Genomic DNA, 18,502 nt, shown 5'->3' with positions numbered 1-18,502 from the left:
GAGAAAGTGGCCGCCAAAGAGTATAGTAAGCAAATAATAAGTATATTGTGGCCGTAGGCTACTACTAAAGAGTATCATTTCATTCGCACCCCGTCTTGCCTTGCGCAAATCGGACTGGACTGCACAGTTTAATCGCTACGATTTATAGTTACGTGTGTAGCCGGCATCAGGCTGTCACTTTGACAGTGCCAGGCAAGCGTTCGTATTTCACAAAATTTTACTTCTCATTGAGAGATTTTGATGTAATAAGATGTATATATATTAAAATTAAAGACAATAATAAACATTCTAGCGTAGTAAGTTAAAATATAAGTCGGGTAAAAGTCACGTGCCTTATTTAGCAATTATTTTAAAAATGCCTTCAACAATTTTTATAATTTCAACTTGTCAAAGTTCAAGTTGATGTTATTGTGGGGAGGAGAGAGGGAATAGTGAAGGCTACCAAATGAATGTCGATAGTGGCAGGGTCACCTTCAAGCTGTGAACTTAGAGGTTATATTCGCGTTCTGACCGTCGGCATTCGGCATAATATTCACGCTCTACTTATAACAATACAGTAACACCTAATAGTCAGTATGAGTGGTGAACCTCAAGCAAAGCGCACCAAAATGAGCGCCCTTGACCAGCTGAAGCAGGTATCTACGGTGGTGGCTGACACCGGGGACTTTGAAGGTTAGTTTACCTACTGAATTATTAAGCATACAATGACTGGGTAATTAAACTTTACACTTTTGCTTCTAACTTTGTATTTAAAGATTCTTTTACATTAATGCCTAGTGTTCATTACTCAATTAGATGTGCTTTTAATTAGAGATGATAAGAGATTATTTGCTGTTGCAAAGATAGGAATGCTATCCAGTGTCAAGTAAGATTACATAAAATGTATGCTAGCAAAATAAATGGATTGTAAATTAACTGTTATCAACTTATCACACCTATTAAAAAGTTGCATGAATTGCATCATATGCATGTAAAAAATTGAACATTTAGCAACTTGGATCAGATTTGGATAATATACGTTGCCTGCTAAGAGCATATATGCTCAGGGGCGGTCGTCTTAAACTATGCTGGGGTCCCTGGGTACATAAGAATTTGGGGCTCTTTTGGAAAGTAAAGAAAGTTAATTAAACTAACATTTTTCTGCTATGATATTCTATTTATTATGGGTAATCAAATATACTGTTACTGTCTGTCCTTCGGGACCTGGGCACGGGCCCCATGTGCCCTTATGGTAAAGATGGTAGTGCTCAGGGGTCAGTGGTCATACCTCATAAGTTCAGCAAACAGGTTCTTTAATTAAAACTATATGTGATGTGCATGCAGTCCTTATTTAAATGAGCCCCTTCATGCTTAAACTGCTGAACTGATTTAAGCAAAATTTGGTATGGAGGTAGTTTCACCCTTGATTCACCACCACCCTTTTATTAGTCATCATCATCATTCCACATAAAATTGCGGGTTAATAATGTTGCTTCATTTCAGCCATGAAGGCGTACAAGCCTACAGATGCCACCACCAACCCCAGCCTGATCCTGTCAGCTGCGGCGATGGAGCAATACCAGCATATTCTGGACAAAGCCATCAAGCACGGCAAAGATACTGGCAGGTGAGAATAATGTTACTCTGCAATTTAACTGTTCCACCACTTATTATAAATTTATATGCAATTTTAACCTTTAACATATTAACTGCCACCAATCTGCTAGGCAGGTTCTCTGTTTGTAGGCACTTTTTGCTTTAACTTTTTGCTAGAGCTTTTTTTTAGCACTGGCAGTACTAGAAAAATAAAATAAAAAAGAGGATTAAAGATTGAAATTTTAAAGGTTATGTCTGGTATTTAGGATTTTATTGAGTTAGGTCCACTTGGAGCATTCCATGGGCTGCCCCGTACAAACGCATTTTATTTCCTGTGGTGCGACTTTTTTCTCGGCATTTAAAGCAGGTGATTATTTTTCTGTGCATATTTTTGATCATTTGTCATAAAAAAGGAAACTCTTATACCTGCAAATGTTCAGAAAATTCGCGTTTGTACGGGACAGACGGTTGACAATTTCATGGAATGCTCCACTTGCACCATTCCACTAACCCGTGGTCAACCGGTTAAATCTGGTGTTACCATGGTTACCAGTACAATTTGACATTAGGTTAACGGTTTAACTGATTAATCCCGGGTTAGTGGAATGGTGCAAGTGGGCCTTAAGGGTTAAAAATGTAGGTATCATATTTTAAAAAGTGTTATTTACAGTGTTACTTTGTTTCATGTATCAGACAACAGGTATTAAAAGGTTCAAGTTTTTTAAGACATATGTTTGTAAGAATTATTAGATTTATATTATATAAATAATATAATGTTTTTTTATTATTTCAGCACCATTGAAGAACAAGTGAGCGAAACACTAGACATGCTGAGTGTGCTCTTTGGATGTGAAATCCTGAAAATCATCCCTGGTCGGGTGTCTGTTGAAGTTGACGCCAGGTAAATAAATATTCTTAGAATAATAATGCCTAAAAACAGTAAAAATATAATAAAGCTGAAATATGTTTTTGGTATATTTCTTTTGGTAGATTCCTTGGACATTGCATGTGAACTGTACATTTTAACACATTTATTTGTCATGATTAATGGCAAACTGTATGTATTATGTCATATGTTAGAAATAGTAAACAAGGCCTTCAGTGCCCAGATTCAGATTAAAAACAGTGACTTCAATTTCATTTCAGAATAATACTTTAATAGATTTTTTATTTGTCCAGTCATAGCAGCATGGACACATTTTCTTGTGTAGATGAAATCTATTTCAATTTGTAATATAACATTTTTGTAGCAGTTTGAATCATCATCATCATCATCATCTCAGCCATAAGACGTCCACTGCTGAACATAGGCCTCCCCCTTGGACCTCCATACGTGCCGGTTGGAAGCGACCCGCATCCAGCGTCTTCCGGCGACCTTAACAAGATCGTCTGTCCATCTTGTGGGTGGACGTCCTACGCTGCGCTTGCTAGTCCGTGGTCTCCACTCGAGCACTTTTCGACCCCATCGGCCATCTTCTCTGCGTGCAATGTGGCCTGCCCATTGCCACTTCAGCTTGCTAATCCGGTGGGCTATGTCGGTGACTTTAGTTCGTCTACGGATCTCCTCATTTCTGATTCGATCACGTAGAGAAACTCCGAGCATAGCCCTCTCCATAGCTCGTTGAGCGACTAATAATTATTACATAGGTCAATGAAGCTTCTCTTACATCATCAATTATTCATCACATACTTAGGTATGTGTGTTAATTGAATGATTTGGTATTCTGGCTCTAAATACAGAAAGGATTTTTTTTAAAACACAGTCACTTTAACACAATTGTCTGGAATCATCATTATAAATTAGTTCACTTCGTGTTTTTTATGTAAATTTGAAATTTGCTAAGGGAGTGGTGGATCTGCTAGGCAACCTAATTCGAAGAACTAACTCTTTCGACTGCCATCTGAACTTCCAACCTAGAGGGGAAACTAGATGTTAATATGATTAATTGTTTCCTCAAGATGTTTCTTTTCACAGAAAACTGTCAATTGATAATGAAATTTTATAGATTCATTGATACGAGCCGGGGTCACAGATTATATAATAGTTCTTACGAACAGATTCTTATCTCTCAAACAAAACGCAATTACCTACCGTTTTGATACCTAAACAAAAATACAATGGAGTGACCTTCAACGCGCCGCTCCCCGCACCGCGCGCACCGGCACAACGCTAGGGTTGCTGACGCTTAGAAATGATAAATAAATACCTACTTAAACAGCGGAGTGAAATAAAAGGAAAGCTAAATCTTAAATTATACCTAATACTTATTCCAATTATGCGTTAGTGTTTGCGAAATAGCCATTTTAAAAGGTCAAATGTCCATGCAGTAACCGCAGTGTTTACGCCGTTTTATAAACCGCGCAATAATCCCAGCAAGAATTAGTTTTTAGGGTTCCTTACCCAAAGGGTAAAACGGGACCCTATTACTAAAACTTCGCTGTCCGTCCGTCCGTCCATCTGTCACCAGGCTGTATCTCACGAACCGTGATAGCTAGGCAGTTGAAATTTTCACAGATGATGTATTTCTGTTGCCGCTATAACAACAAATACTAAAAACAGAATAAAATAAAGATTTAAATGGGGCTCCCATACAACAAACGTGATTTTTGACCAAAGTTAAGCAACGTCGGGAGTGGTCAGTACTTGGATGGGTGACCGTTTTTTTTTGCTTTTTTTTTGCATTATAGTACGGAACCCTTCGTGCGCGAGTCCGACTCGCACTTGCCCGGTTTTTAAACTTCGTGTCATTTAAAACCAGATAGAGATTAATTTTACACAATAAAGAAAAATAATACAAACCCCATGAATACGGGTAATTAATTATAAGTTAACCAGAGCAAAAATGAGTGGGCACTTTCCGGTGTAAAGTTAACTTACTGTCGTTAAAATATAAATTTACCAAAATAAATTAAAAATTTGCTACCTATTTCAAATAGATAGATATCTAAAACTATACATTTGTCATACATAATAAACAATACATGTTTAATTAAAGAAATTCAATAGTAGGTAGGTACCTACTACGTAGCTTGTAACTATCGTAAAAATTGACAGTGCGGCGCGCGGTGACGTGCGTACGTGAGCGCGTGTGGCAACCAACTGGCTTGCTTTTCTACCGTGAACGGGAGCAGATTCGTAGGTATAAATCCGAGCTCGCGCGGAGAGTTCCATAGGCCTGCCGGGGTTTGAAACCGCAACTGTCGGTTTGAAAGTCGCACGCCTGACGCCCTGGGGCCACCTCTGGCCTTACCGCTGGGCTGATTTGAAACTTATAATGTATAATATTTCTTACAGACTGTCATTCGACAAGGAAGCCAGCATTGCAAAGGCTATCAAGCTCATCAACGCCTTCTCTGAGTACGGCATCAAGAAGGAGAGGATCCTTATCAAGCTGGCATCCACCTGGGAAGGCATCCAGGCTGCCAAGTAAGACTTTCGTCTTCTCTTTGCTTACTTATATTGGCGAAGCCTGCGTTGTAGATTATGCAATCATCTTGATGTTAAATTTAAAGATTTCATATTTAATATAAGTCATTAGGTTCCAATTGGTAACAAGCACCAATTAAACCAGAGTTATCGACGACAAGTGAACAAATTATACACCTAAACCTTCCTCAAGAATCACTCTATTGATAGGTGAAAACCTTATGAAAATCCGTTCAGTAGTTTTTCAGTTTATTGCAAACAGACACACGCGGCGTGGGACTTTGTTTAATAAGGTGTAGTGATATATTTTAGGCCATATTACTTTATGCCAAACGACTTGTGGGCCAAGAAAACTACCGAGTGGACACCAAACATAGCGCGGTATCGCGTCACGGAAGACCTAGAAGGAGGTGGCGGCACGATCTTGATGTCTTTCGGAAATATTGGCCTAATATTGCCATAGAACGAGACGCGTGGAAGAAAGAGAGGAGGCCTTTGCCCAGCAGTGGGACACAGCAGGCTAACAAATAATAAATAAAATTACTTTATTTAGTTAATTTTTTTAGGGAATTGGAAAAGAAGCACGGCATCCATTGCAACCTGACGCTGCTGTTCTCTCTCTACCAAGCCATCGCGTGCGCGGAGGCTCACGTCACACTCATCTCGCCGTTTGTCGGCAGGATCCTGGACTGGTGAGTGCTCGTCCAGTCAAATATGTATACACAACCTTATACGTTATTACGTTAAGGTAATAAGTACCTAGTGTGTACATATTTTAGGCACTTTGTCCGTGACGATATTTTAATACCTTGACTGTAGCATGGACGAAAAAACAAGAAGACAGACAATGACTTAATTTATTCCATTACAGCACCATCTATTGAACGGAATTTGAGTTATTTTAACCAGACGCAGACATCTAAAAGGGTGGTAATCCAACTGTCCAATTTCTTTGTGCAATGTGCATTTCATCTCACTCTCTCATTATGCAATATGTGAGACGCAAAAAACATTGGACTAGATATTGGGCAGATGTAATACATTCCTAAGCATGTAACAGAATATGGAGTGTAGAAGTAAAGGAGAGCTATCTTTTATGATAAGACGGTTGTAAAAGTGTCCAGCTGTCAGTATAAAGAATAGTTCGAAATCTCTCCGGTGGCGCTAGTAGGTAGCACCGGGAACTAACATGAATTTAGACCTTATTGACTGAGTGAAGTGCGCTGTCAGTTTTTTGAAATTTTATTAAAAATTTTCATAAAGTGATTTATTTAATTTAGGATTTCCTTGTGCAGTAAAACTAGCCGCCCCTGTCTCAGCACGCATCATATAGACTGCCACCTCTGTTATCTAGCCACCTCGGGCCTGGGCTTACCAGGCCTTAAGCCCCACATTCACACTCCTACCTTGTAGGCCGCCTCGTAGTCCGCCTCGTTGGGTAGGATTGTGTATGGGGGTTGCGGACTACGAGCCGTCCTACAAACGGCTAAACGGTAGGACGACTCGTAGTCCGCAACCCCCATACACAATCCTACCCAACGACGTGGACTACGAGGCGGCCTACAAGGTAGGAGTGTGAATGTGGGGCTTTAGGGCAAATCCACCGCTATAGGATATATTTTCTATAGTAAAAATGGGAAAAGTTTGCATCGTAAACAGTTGCCAAAGTGGGCGTAAGAGGAAAAAACAGAAAAATGTTACGAAATCCGTATCTTTTTTCCAACCAACGGTAAGTATGTAATTTTCACTACACCTTATAAAACAAAGTCCCCCGCCGCGACTGTCTGTTCGTGGGTTTGAATGTATCTTTGCGATAAACAAACTACAGGACGGTTTCAGTTCGATTTTCATGTATCAATAGAGTGATTCTTGAGGAAGGTTTACGTATATAATTTGTTGACTATAGTTCGTTTTTTTTAGCATTAGAAAGAACTTGCAAGAAGGTAAGCGATTTTGACATGTCTTTTAATTGAAAAACGCTTTTTAAAATTCAAAAACTATTACTGATGAAAGCAGAAGAATATAAATGATCGTATTAGATTCATAATTGTTACATATTTGCCGTAACTTATTTTTAAAATGTGTTTTTCAATTAAAAGACACATCAAGATTGTTTACCTAATTTCTAATGCTAAAAAAAACGAACTATAGTGCGAAGCCGGTCGCTAGTTATTTAATAAAATATTATATTGTGATTTTTATATTTTTCTTATAAAATTCACAATTTCACTTCAACAATTCTTCATTTTTCTATTAATTCTCAGACTCCGGCACGGTTAGAAAGTTGGAAAAAGTCGTTAGGAATTGCATTAAAAGCAAATGATTATATTTGCCATCTTCATTTTAAAGAAGAAAATATAAATATGTACGAAAAGTTAACTATTAAAGGAGAGCTCAAATATATTCCTACACAAAGAAAAACGCTTAAGGAAGAAGCTGTGCCCACGATTGAGCATCAGTTTATTCCCATTCCCGAACATGAACTCCAAGCCAATACTATTCACATAGAGGAATCTTTCGAACCATACCCCAATCAACCTAAGGACGAGCAGCAACAACAAATCAATGCCGAGCAACAGGAATTATCAGAAGATCAAAATGATTCTAATAATTTAATGGATTATGAAATGATACAACAGGACTTTGCGGAACCATTGTTTAGTCAATATCAGGATACTAATGTAACAATTAATCCAATAGAGAATTTTAAAAGTAAGTTTCGGGCATTTTCGTTGTTGCCGCCTTTTTGGCTACATGCAGAAAATCCTAATGGGCTGGAATTTATGCGAATGGATCCAAAAACTCAGAAGATTAAACATCATATACGTTTAAACGATGATCTAACTGTCACTGTAAGTGTTTATTAATGTAACAATAAAATTCGGTTGGCATGATTTGAATTTGTAACGAAACATAATTGCTATTTAATTGCAGGTAATTTTTCCCAATAATGAACAATTGCCACTAAAGGAGAAAATTAATTCATATGACAACACCTACGATTACTTAAAATCGGTTGAAAGATGGCCTTTGTGCGTTGGTACTCAGATTGACGACAATAAGTAAGTTTTGGTAGATTGTTAACCAAGGGATGAACGCAGTGAGAGTATAGTCCGAGGCTAAAATGATGCCATTCACCCGAGTTAAACACTCTACTTTTCATTTCGAATACGAGGAACCTAGCCCCAAAGCTTGTACTATGGGTGTAGGCGATAATACAACTGTTTGCAGTCGTCTTATGAATATATATACCATAATGTAACAGTTGTATTTAAAATAAAAGGATAACTCGTAAGCCTAATAACTTTGATTTTATTTAACATTTTTGTCATTAAAAATATTGTATGTAACGGTACATTAAATAGGTCTTAATTCTTGAACCTATCCTATTAAAACTCGACTTTTATGTGTATTTTAAGAACCCTTATTATGTAGGTACCTGTAGATTAAAGCACTATTTATACATAAACAATGGTACAGGAGAATAATAAAAGATAAAAACGAATTTATCTAATATATAATTACATCAATTTTCAGATTTTGTAAAGGTGTGATTATTGGTGATGATACTTACGAAAGAAATCAACAGTACCCAAGATGTAAATCTTGTCGAATATTACGAAATCGTTTGCAGAACCGTAATTCCACTTCAACTCTATTACAAAAAATGGCAGAAGCTAAACGGCGCGCTTCAAATCTTGTACATAAATGCAAGCGTCTGAAGAGGACGGTAAGTCTTATGCCGGCTACATACGTAACGATAAATCGTTGCGATAAAACTGTGCAGTCCGACTGTGCAGATAAATCGAACCGTGTGTATGACAAATCGTTACGATAATCGACAATCGGACAATCGGACTGCACAGTTTTATCGCAACGATTTATCGTTACGTATGTAGCCGGCTGTATTTGTATAATTGAAGACGTAAAATAATACAAAAAGAAACTTGAGCAAGAAGTTTTCATACATATTTTTCGAAATCATTTCGAAGTCCCTTAAGGCGTATCCAGATTAGTAAATTTTTCGCCAATCTGATTCAATTGCCCGATCGAATCAGGATCGAAGTGCGGATGCAAATACCAATTTGGCTCGCCGAATTCAACCGCCGATAATGACCGATATTACCGATAAAATGAAGTGCAGATGCAAGAATACCAATTTGTGAGGCCAGTCTGGATACCATTTCTGGATTTTTTCAATGTAGAGGGCTCTAATATCACCATAAATCTAAAATTAGAGATTGACGCCAATTTCATTTCTGATAAAATCAACCGATTTGATCAGTCCCGTCTGGATACCACTTTACTTAGCTGTTGTTTTTTATTCGCACACCCGCTTATAGACCAACAAGAAATTGTAGAAATTAAAAAGTGGCAACATCGTAGTGTCGTCCCTTTCAAATCAATCTAAGAAAACGGGACGACACTAAGATGTTGCCACATTTTAATTACTACAATATCTTGTCGGCTTATAACTTTATACATTGTACCTACTTGAGTAACGAATTTCATATCGACCGTTCATATAATTGCAGAATATCCAATTAAGAGAGAAAATTTCCTTGGCTAAGGCGCAGTGTGCAAAGAAATCTGATACCGTAGTACAAGCATCTATTTCAAAACTACCTGAAGAATTTCAAAATGCCGTGAGATCATGTTTTGAAGCCGCGAAAAAAAATAATACAAAAGGTCGTCGATATACGTTAGAATGGATTTATGAGTGCATGTTGATACGTATAAAAAGCAGGAATACGTATGAATTTATACGTAAAAGAAATATTTTACCCCTTCCTTCTGTACAAACTTTAAATAAGTATCTCAGCAAAATCAGCTGTTCTGCATATGGATTCCAATCCTCTACTTTCTTTAGTTTAAAAGAAAGATGTGAGGCGATGAAGAAGGAGGAGAAACGAGGAGTTATTTTAGTGGATGAAATGAAATTAAGTGAAGGCGTTTATTTTGATTCTCAAACCATGAAATTTAATGGTTTTGTTGACCTGGGGCAACACACTCCAGATAATTTAAAAAATACAACAGCGGACCATGCTTTGGTGTTCAAGTTTGTGCCTTTTCGAGGTAGATGGGTTCAAGCCTTAGGTTGCTTTTTATCGAAAAATTCATGCAAAAGCGAACCGCTACATAAACTAGTTTTAGAGTGTATTGTTTTAATGGAAAACAGCGGAATTTGTGTTGATGCTGTCGTGATGGACGGTGCACCTTGGAACCGAGGAGTATGGAAAATATTCGGTGTAAATGAAGACACTGTTAGCTGTGAACACCCTTGTGACTGCTCACGACGGTTATGGATGATTTCAGATTTTAATCATTTAGTGAAATGTTTTCGAACATCTACTTTGGATGATAAGCTACAAGAGTTCAAGGTTAATTAAGAGTAATGCATGAGTAATGATAATTTTAAAAATATACAAGGTGTAATTATTATATCTGACCAAACTCTGAGGGGTGAATATGTAGGTCATACTGAACAACTTTTACTATAGCCAACCCTGAAATCACGAAAAAGAAATCGCCTGTTTAATAGAAAACATTGACTGTACTGATTCACCGCAATATGTATGAGACAGCAGATTTTTTTTCACGATTTCGGGGCTGGTCCCATAGTATAAGTTGTTAAGTATGACCTATATTCACCCCTCAGAGTTTGGTCAGAGATAACAATTTCGCCTTGTATAAAATGATAATACGAAGTCAAACTAATGTAATATTCTTTTTTCAGACCCCTTACGGAACTGTGAAAAAAAGACATTGGGAAGCGGTATTAGAGGAAGAGAATTATCGTCAGCCTAACTTAAAAATCGCTTACAAGTTAACACCAGCGCATTTGAAACCGAAAGGTTTTCAAGTAATGAATGTTCCTCTTGCAACTGAAGTATGTACCTATAAATATAATCAATAATTTTCATTGATTGTCCGGATTTATTTCGTAGGACTTTCGGCTCATCAAAACTAATATTATTAATCTTATAAAAACAGGTGTTTGGTCACGAAATTTCGGTCGCCATGGCTCACTATCAACCCTATTGCGAGGAATTGAAGGATTCAACTGCAACACAAAAATTTATTGATCTTGTATTCAATTTGATACAAGCTATGTCTTCGCGTATACCAAGAGATGCTCTGTACGTGAATGAAAATTGCAGACGAAGAAAGGTAAGAAATAGTTGGCGATTAAAATTAAGGTCAATGCGGAGAAGACCGTCTATCAGCTAAGTCCGTCTACTCACTATAACATTTAAGGGAAGACCGTCATAAAGAAAGACCGGCCGGATGGTGCCTTAAACCAGAAGTAGCCAACCTTTTAATGTATTTTTGTTAGTAGATACCTCTTATAGTGAAGAATAATTTATGCCGATTATAATTAGAATTAATATAATTATGCGTTGCTGGTAGTGAATATTATGTGTTAATGTTAATATGCCGGAACCGCCGCCGCCTCGCAACCTGAATATATCCCTTGGCACCTATACAGCCTATACTGTAATTTTTAGTTTAATATAAAAATTAGGAACATTTAAAAATTTGTATGGAATATATTTTTTGCTCCTTACTAATATCTGTAAATGTCTACTACTGACTATACTTTTGTGTAGAGAAGCGGCCGTCCCCTTTCCTCTTAATATTTCATTGTATAGCTTTGAAGCTTGTTTACTTAATGAAGAAATACTTTTTTCAGGCAATCCAGGAATTTTTAGAATTCCTTGCAGACTGGGAAAAGCTCGAAAAAAAAATACCTGTGTCAAGGAGCACGTTAACTGGATTAAAAGTAACTTTACGGGCAACACTTGAAATTTTGGATATGCTGAATGTTGCATGTGATTACAAGTATTTGATGACAGCAACCCTATCTCAAGATCCGTTGGAGGTAATTAATAATTACTAATTATGTAATCCAATGAATATGAATCTGCTTGTATGGAATCTGCATCATGTATGCTGCCTTACTTTTGGAGAAAGTCCAGAAAGCCTTTTTAAAAATAAAAAATAAATTATAATTCATTAATTCAAGCTAATTGTACTCATATTTTTACATTATTTACATTTTGATTACACAACATTAATAACATTACATTTAAATATAATTTACTAAAATTAACAATAAAATTTAAAAATTTACAAATCACATTAAAGAATAATGATATACAATATATACACAAAAACACAACAATACATACAAAACTAACCTACACCTGTCCTTACATGCCTGTTGCAACAGTGCACAATATAAGGACAGTCAAGCCGATCTGCGATCATCGCCAGGACAGTGTTGGCGCTGGCCCGCACGCGCCGCACCAGCGCAGCTGCGCGCACGCGCATGATGGCGTGGAAACAGGCCGTGTGGGCCCCGCGAACATGCCCGAAGCGCTACAGTAGCGGGGCAGCCCCAACACCGCCCTGAATGCGTTATTGTACTGGACGCGGAGCGCGTTGTACGCTCTTTGCGTGTAGTCCGCCCACAGGCCACACGTGTACAGCGACGTGCAGTACGCTTTGAAAAGCGTTATCTTCACGTCACTACTACAACGAGCAAACCTGCGAGCCAATATGTTCGCCCTTACGCACAACGCCCTCCGCTCCCGCTCCATATCCACATCATCCTTGAGGTCCGCAGTAACAATATGCCCTAGGTACTTGAAACTCTGTACTCTGTCTAAGAGAGCTCCGTTAAGCATGACAGGTGGCACATATTTTTTTAGGATACAGTTCCTACCTAGTCCATATACTTAATGTACCCATCAATATATTTCTGCCTGGTGTTTTTGGGTTTAATTCTTTTGAAATGAGGCGTAACTTTGGGCTGTGGACGTTTTTTATCGCTTACCTTCTTTCTAATGCTAAAAAAACGAACATAGCCATATAAATATTAGTACTATTATAAATGCAAAAGTGTGTCTGTTACCTCTTCACGCTTAAACCGCTGAACCAATTTAGATAAAATTATGGAGATAGTTTGAGACCCGAGGTCCTATATTTTTTATTGAATAATAATTTTGACTTGTTTTCAGAGATTTTTCTCCGTCATGAGATATTCGTGTGGAGGAAACGATCACCCTGATCCCAAAATGTTTGCACAAGTTTACCGATTGGCGTCTTGTTTTTCCCTAATACGCCCTCCGAAAGGTTGTAACGTTTCCGGCAAAGATTTGCTGAAGAACTTACTAGGAGCAAAGGATATGGTAACTGGTTCAAACGAGGCTAAGCAAGCATGGCTGGAAAGCCTCGACCATATACTAGATAATGGTGAACCATTGATTGATGGTTATGAAGACCATGACTACAACGAGGCTGTCACCAGTGACGCGGTGCAGTCTTACATTGCTGGGTACATCGTCCGCAAATTGCGAAAAATCGTAAAATGCAATAATTGTTTGAAACTCATACAAATGAGTCCCAATGAGGGAAAAATGTTAATGAGAAACGACGTAATCGATAAAATGGATTTATACGGCGGGTTAATTTATGCTAGTGACGATCTATTCAATCTGACCAAAATGATAGAGAAATGTGTGTTAAGAGCAATAAGCAAAGCTTTAACCAATATGGAGACGATCAGTGAAATTACGCAAGAATTACAAAAAGAAACATTGATAAAAGTTGGATGTGCCGACCATTCCAAACAAGTATCAAAAAAAATTATCGATATGTACGTAGTTATGCGAGCCCACTTTCTGGCAAAATATGAAAATAAACGTTACGACGCAGCCAAAACCAAAACTAAAATGAACAGGAAAAATGCCAAGTTATTGTCTTAATTACTAGTAGTTCGCCCCGAACTAAGAACTCGTATTCGCTGAAAACTACCGCGCAGCGCGCACACTCAGGTTTTGATTTCCAACTCAATCTCACTAGTGATACCTACTAATACTTTATATACGAGATTACCGCCACGTGGGATGTTGACTCGACGATCATTGTTGCGATAGTCGTCTCGGTTTTTTTTCCGTCATGAGATATTCGTGTGGAGGAAACGATCACCCTGATCCCAAAATGTTTGCACAAGTTTACCGATTGGCGTCTCGTTTTTCCCTAATACGCCCGGTTGTAATGTTTCCGGCAAGGATTTGCTGAAGAACTTACTAGGAGCGAAGGATCTGGTAACCATTGATTCATGGTTATGAAGACCATGATTACAACGAGGCTGTAAACCAGTGACGCGGTTCAGTCTTACATTGCTGGGTACATCGTCCGCAAATTGCGAAAAATCGTAAAATGCAATAATTGTTTAAAACTCATACAAATGAGTCCTAATGAGGGAAAACTGTTAGTGAGAAACGACGTAATCGATAAAATGGATTTATACGGCGGGTTAATTTATGCTAGTGACGATCTATTCAATCTGACCAAAATGATAGAGAAATGTATGTTAAGAGTAATAAGCAAAGCTTTAACCAATATGGAGACGATCAGTGAAATTACGCAAGAATGACTAAAAGGAGCATTGATAAAAGTTGGATGTGTCGACCATTTCAAACATATATTAAAAAATGTTATCGATATGTACGTAGTTATGCGAGCCCACTTTCTGGCAAAATATAAAAATAAACGTTACGCCGCAGCCAAAACCAAAACTAAAATGAATAGGATAAATGCCAAGTTATTGTCTTAATTACTAATAGTTCGCCCCGAACTAAGAACTCGCATTCGCTGAAAACTACCGCGCAGCGCGCACACTCAGGTTTTGATATCCAACTCAATCTCACTAGTGATACTTAGGTAAGTAATACTTTATATACGAGATTACCGCCATGTGGGATGTTGACTCGACGATCATTGTTGCGATAGTCGTCTCAGCGGACGGTCTCATAGCGAAGAGTCTCAACCAACACCTAGAGACTGGATCAAGGGTCAGATGCAGGCAAATTGTGACAAAACATTCGCTGATGTTAACAAGAAATAACTCAAAATGTAGTCAATATGATGGGTGCTGAGAAAGGGGCGGCTACAGGGCCTGGGGCCTAGGGCGGCAAAGACTGCAAATCCGCCACTACATTATACATATATAAAAATGTGTTCGGGTGTTTTATTTTGTTTTGTGTTTTTATATTTTACTTTTATATTAATATTAAAAACGAAAAACAAAAAAGAGCCTTTTATTTCTCGCCGGTAAAACAAACACAATATTATAAACTTAAATTTACATTAGGTTTAGTATTACAATAATATTTAATATTCCTCAAATCAATGTTCTATTATGCTTGGTTATGTAATAAGTAGTAAGTAATTATATTTTTTTCTTGTAATTTATTCTGCAACAACCCCTCCTGTGAGGGTGAAGGCCTCCTCCAGTGATGCTGGTCATCACAATTTCTGTTCTCTATCTTTTTCAACTTACATATGTATATCAATATTAATTTAAATATTGGTATTAAATACCTACAAATACAAATAATAAAAAGCTAATAAATACTCTTATCGGGATTCGAACCCGCGACCTCCTGCTTCATAAGCGGGGTCACTACCGACAAGGCTAAAAGACCGTCAAAAATTGGTTCGCGATGCACAGTGGCGCCGCGGCGCGGCCTATTTAATGTTTTTGAGGGACACTTTTTAATACATGAAGATTGTTTTCCTCATCTCTACCTTCCATATAACAGAATGGATGAAGTTTGACGTTTAAAATAAAACTTGCACTGCGAGTGCTATCGAAATCGTTGCAGACTTCATCATCATCATCATCTCAGCCATAAGACTTCCACTGCTGAACATAGGCCCCCCCTTTTTTGGGGGGTGAATGCCATAATCGCCACGCTTGGCAGGCGGGTTGGCGATCGCAGTCGAGTACACCGAATTTGAGGGACGCTGCTGCCCGTCCACCGGTGGTCTTGGACGTGGTTTAAGGACATACCCGGGTCCTGGACGTAGTTTAAGGACATACCCGGGTCCCAGACCCCCGTCCCGTTGCAGACTTGTCTTGGTCTAACTCTAGTTGAATATCTCTAATTCTCCAGGTACGTGGAGCACACAAAGAAAACGTACGAGGGCAAGGAGGACCCCGGCGTGGTGTCCGTCACCCGCATCTTCAACTACTACAAGAAGTTCGGATACAACACACAGGTTACCTTGTAATTTACCTGTTGGTCAACTTGACTGTGACTCAACAGGGGCCCATTTCTCGAACGCTATTAGTCTAATATTATTAGTGTGTTGCCATGGTAACCCATACGATTTGCCAGTTTATGGACTAATAATATTAGTATAATACCGTTCGATAAATGGGCCCCTGGACTAAATAACCAGCCGGCTACCCGCGGAAATCGAAGTTCGCAAATTACGGACATTGTCTCTGTCAACATAATTACGCCTTCATTGGAGTGAAAGAGAAACATTCCCGCGATTTGTGAGTTTCGGAGATTACAAAACTAAAGATACACCAAGATAAGCCTGCAACGATTTTGATAGCACACGAAGTGCGTGTTATTTTAAACGTCATACTTTTATGAAATTATGACGTATAAATAACACTTGCACTACGTATGCTATCAAAATCGTTGCAGACTTTTTTTGGTCTAAATCTATAGTATTTTTGATTTGGTGTGTTATTGTATGTTAACCTTGTTACCAGGTGATGGGCGCGTCGTTCCGCAACACGGGCGAGATCCGCGAGCTGGCGGGCTGCGACCTGCTCACCATCAGCCCCAAGCTGCTGCAGGAGCTGGCCGCCAGCGACCAGCCGCTGCCAAAGGTACAACTTGAACCCCTAGGTAGCTTCAGAGCAACTTTGTTACCAGGTGATGGGCGTCGTTCCGTAACACGGGCGAGATCCGCGAGCTGGCGGGCTGCGACCTGCTCACCATCAGCCCCAAGCTGCTGCAGGAGCTGGCTGCCAGCGACCAGCCGCTGCCAAAGGTACAACTTGAACCCCTAGGTAGCTTCAGAGCAACTTTGTTACCAGGTGATGGGCGTCGTTCCGTAACACGGGCGAGATCCGCGAGCTGGCGGGCTGCGACCTGCTCACCATCAGCCCCAAGCTGCTGCAGGAGCTGGCCGCCAGCGACCAGCCGCTGCCAAAGGTACAACTTGAACCCCTAGGTAGCTTCAGAGCAACTTTGTTACCAGGTGATGGGCGTCGTTCCGTAACACGGGCGAGATCCGCGAGCTGGCGGGCTGCGACCTGCTCACCATCAGCCCCAAGCTGCTGCAGGAGCTGGCCGCCAGCGACCAGCCGCTGCCAAAGGTACAACTTGAACCCCTAGCTAGCTTCAGAGCAACCTTGTTACCAGGTGATGGGCGTCGTTCCGTAACACGGGCGAGATCCGCGAGCTGGCGGGCTGCGACCTGCTCACCATCAGCCCCAAGCTGCTGCAGGAGCTGGCCGCCAGCGACGAGACGCTGCCAAAGGTACAGCTTGAACCCCTAGCTAGCTTCAGAGCAACCTTGTTACCAGGTGATGGGCGTCGTTCCGCAACACGGGCGAGATCCGCGAGCTGGCGGGCTGCGACCTGCTCACCATCAGCCCCAAGCTGCTGCAGGAGTTGGCCGCCAGCGACCAGCCGCTGCCAAAGGTACAACTTGAACCCCTAGAGCTTCAGAGCAACCTTGTTACCAGGTGATGGGCGTCGATCCGCAACACGGGCGAGATCTGCGACCTGGCGGGCTGCAACCTGCTCACCATCAGCCCCAAGCTGCTGCAGGAGCTGGCCGCCAGCGACCAGCCGCTGCCAAAGGTACAACTTGAACTCCTAGCTAGCTTCAGAGCAACCTTGTTACCAGGTGATGGGCGTCGTTCCGCAACACGGGCGAGATCCGCGAGCTGGCGGGCTGCGACCTGCTCACCATCAGCCCCAAGCTGCTGCAGGAGCTGGCCGCCAGCGACCAGCCGCTGCCAAAGGTACAACTTGAACCCCTAGCTAGCTCCATAGCAACCTTGTTACCAGGTGATGGGCGTCGTTCCGCAACACGGGCGAGATCCGCGAGCTGGCGGGCTGCGACCTGCTCACCATCAGCCCCAAGCTGCTGCAGTTAGACCGCCGATGCTAGACCGCCGGGGCTCTGTTATGATTTTGGGTTATAAGTTATAAAATTGACTTCTACTAACATTTAACGTTTTTACAGGTGCTTGACCCAAAAGCGGCGGCAAAGAGCGATATAGAGAAGGTATCGCTGACGGAGGCCCAGTTCCGCTGGCACATGAACGAGGACCAGATGGCCACGGACAAGCTCTCGGACGGCATCAGGAAGTTCGCCGCCGACACCAGGAAACTCGAGACCCTCATACGGAGCCTGCTCGCCAAGAAGTGAAACACCATTAGTGTCGCTTAACTTCTAACTCTGGTAAATCCATTCGTCCCTCTCAGCAAATATCTACCCTATTACCAAAAATCTTAATACCCGATTTACCCGAGTTTGAAGTTGCTACTCACTAGGCAGTGAATAAATAATAAGTATCCTTTTCGTAATAAGCGTACCGTTGGGTTTATATATTGGGTCGCCCTAATAATGTAATATTACGCATGAAACTCATTACGCATAATTGTTATTGTC

The 18,502-nt window shown here is 40.2% G+C and overlaps 2 protein-coding genes across 2 annotated transcripts; both read left to right on the top strand.

The window, feature by feature from the left end:
- The first annotated feature begins 461 nt into the window (after positions 1 to 461).
- On the top strand, positions 462 to 18,339 carry LOC134666518 (transaldolase). Its single transcript, XM_063523706.1, has 8 exons — positions 462 to 672; positions 1,483 to 1,606; positions 2,369 to 2,476; positions 4,871 to 5,002; positions 5,569 to 5,694; positions 15,970 to 16,075; positions 16,584 to 16,703; positions 18,074 to 18,339. The coding sequence occupies exons 1-8, from the start codon at positions 576 to 578 to the stop codon at positions 18,257 to 18,259; spliced, it is 999 nt and encodes a 332-aa protein (XP_063379776.1). The 5' UTR covers positions 462 to 575; the 3' UTR covers positions 18,260 to 18,339.
- On the top strand, positions 6,592 to 10,810 carry LOC134666870 (uncharacterized). The gene is made up of 5 exons (XM_063524177.1): positions 6,592 to 7,854; positions 7,937 to 8,064; positions 8,540 to 8,732; positions 9,538 to 10,078; positions 10,740 to 10,810. The coding sequence occupies exons 1-5, from the start codon at positions 7,366 to 7,368 to the stop codon at positions 10,808 to 10,810; spliced, it is 1,422 nt and encodes a 473-aa protein (XP_063380247.1). The 5' UTR covers positions 6,592 to 7,365.
- Positions 18,340 to 18,502: the final 163 nt, after the last annotated feature.

The sequence above is a fragment of the Cydia fagiglandana genome, chromosome 8, assembly GCF_963556715.1.
Source record: "Cydia fagiglandana chromosome 8, ilCydFagi1.1, whole genome shotgun sequence".
Lineage (NCBI taxonomy): Eukaryota > Metazoa > Arthropoda > Insecta > Lepidoptera > Tortricidae > Cydia > Cydia fagiglandana.
This window is presented reverse-complemented; position numbering and strand designations above follow the sequence as displayed.

Bases quoted from the DNA above. Each gene is read 5' to 3' on its own strand.
- LOC134666518 (XM_063523706.1), top strand. From the start codon at position 576: ATGAGTGGTGAACCTCAAGCAAAGCGCACCAAAATGAGCGCCCTTGAC. The intron at 673-1,482 runs GTTAGTTTACCT...GCTTCATTTCAG, and splicing joins TGACACCGGGGACTTTGAAG to CCATGAAGGCGTACAAGCCT. The intron at 5,003-5,568 runs GTAAGACTTTCG...TAATTTTTTTAG, and splicing joins GAAGGCATCCAGGCTGCCAA to GGAATTGGAAAAGAAGCACG.
- LOC134666870 (XM_063524177.1), top strand. From the start codon at position 7,366: ATGTACGAAAAGTTAACTATTAAAGGAGAGCTCAAATATATTCCTACA. The intron at 8,065-8,539 runs GTAAGTTTTGGT...ATCAATTTTCAG, and splicing joins ACTCAGATTGACGACAATAA to ATTTTGTAAAGGTGTGATTA. The intron at 8,733-9,537 runs GTAAGTCTTATG...ATATAATTGCAG, and splicing joins GCAAGCGTCTGAAGAGGACG to AATATCCAATTAAGAGAGAA.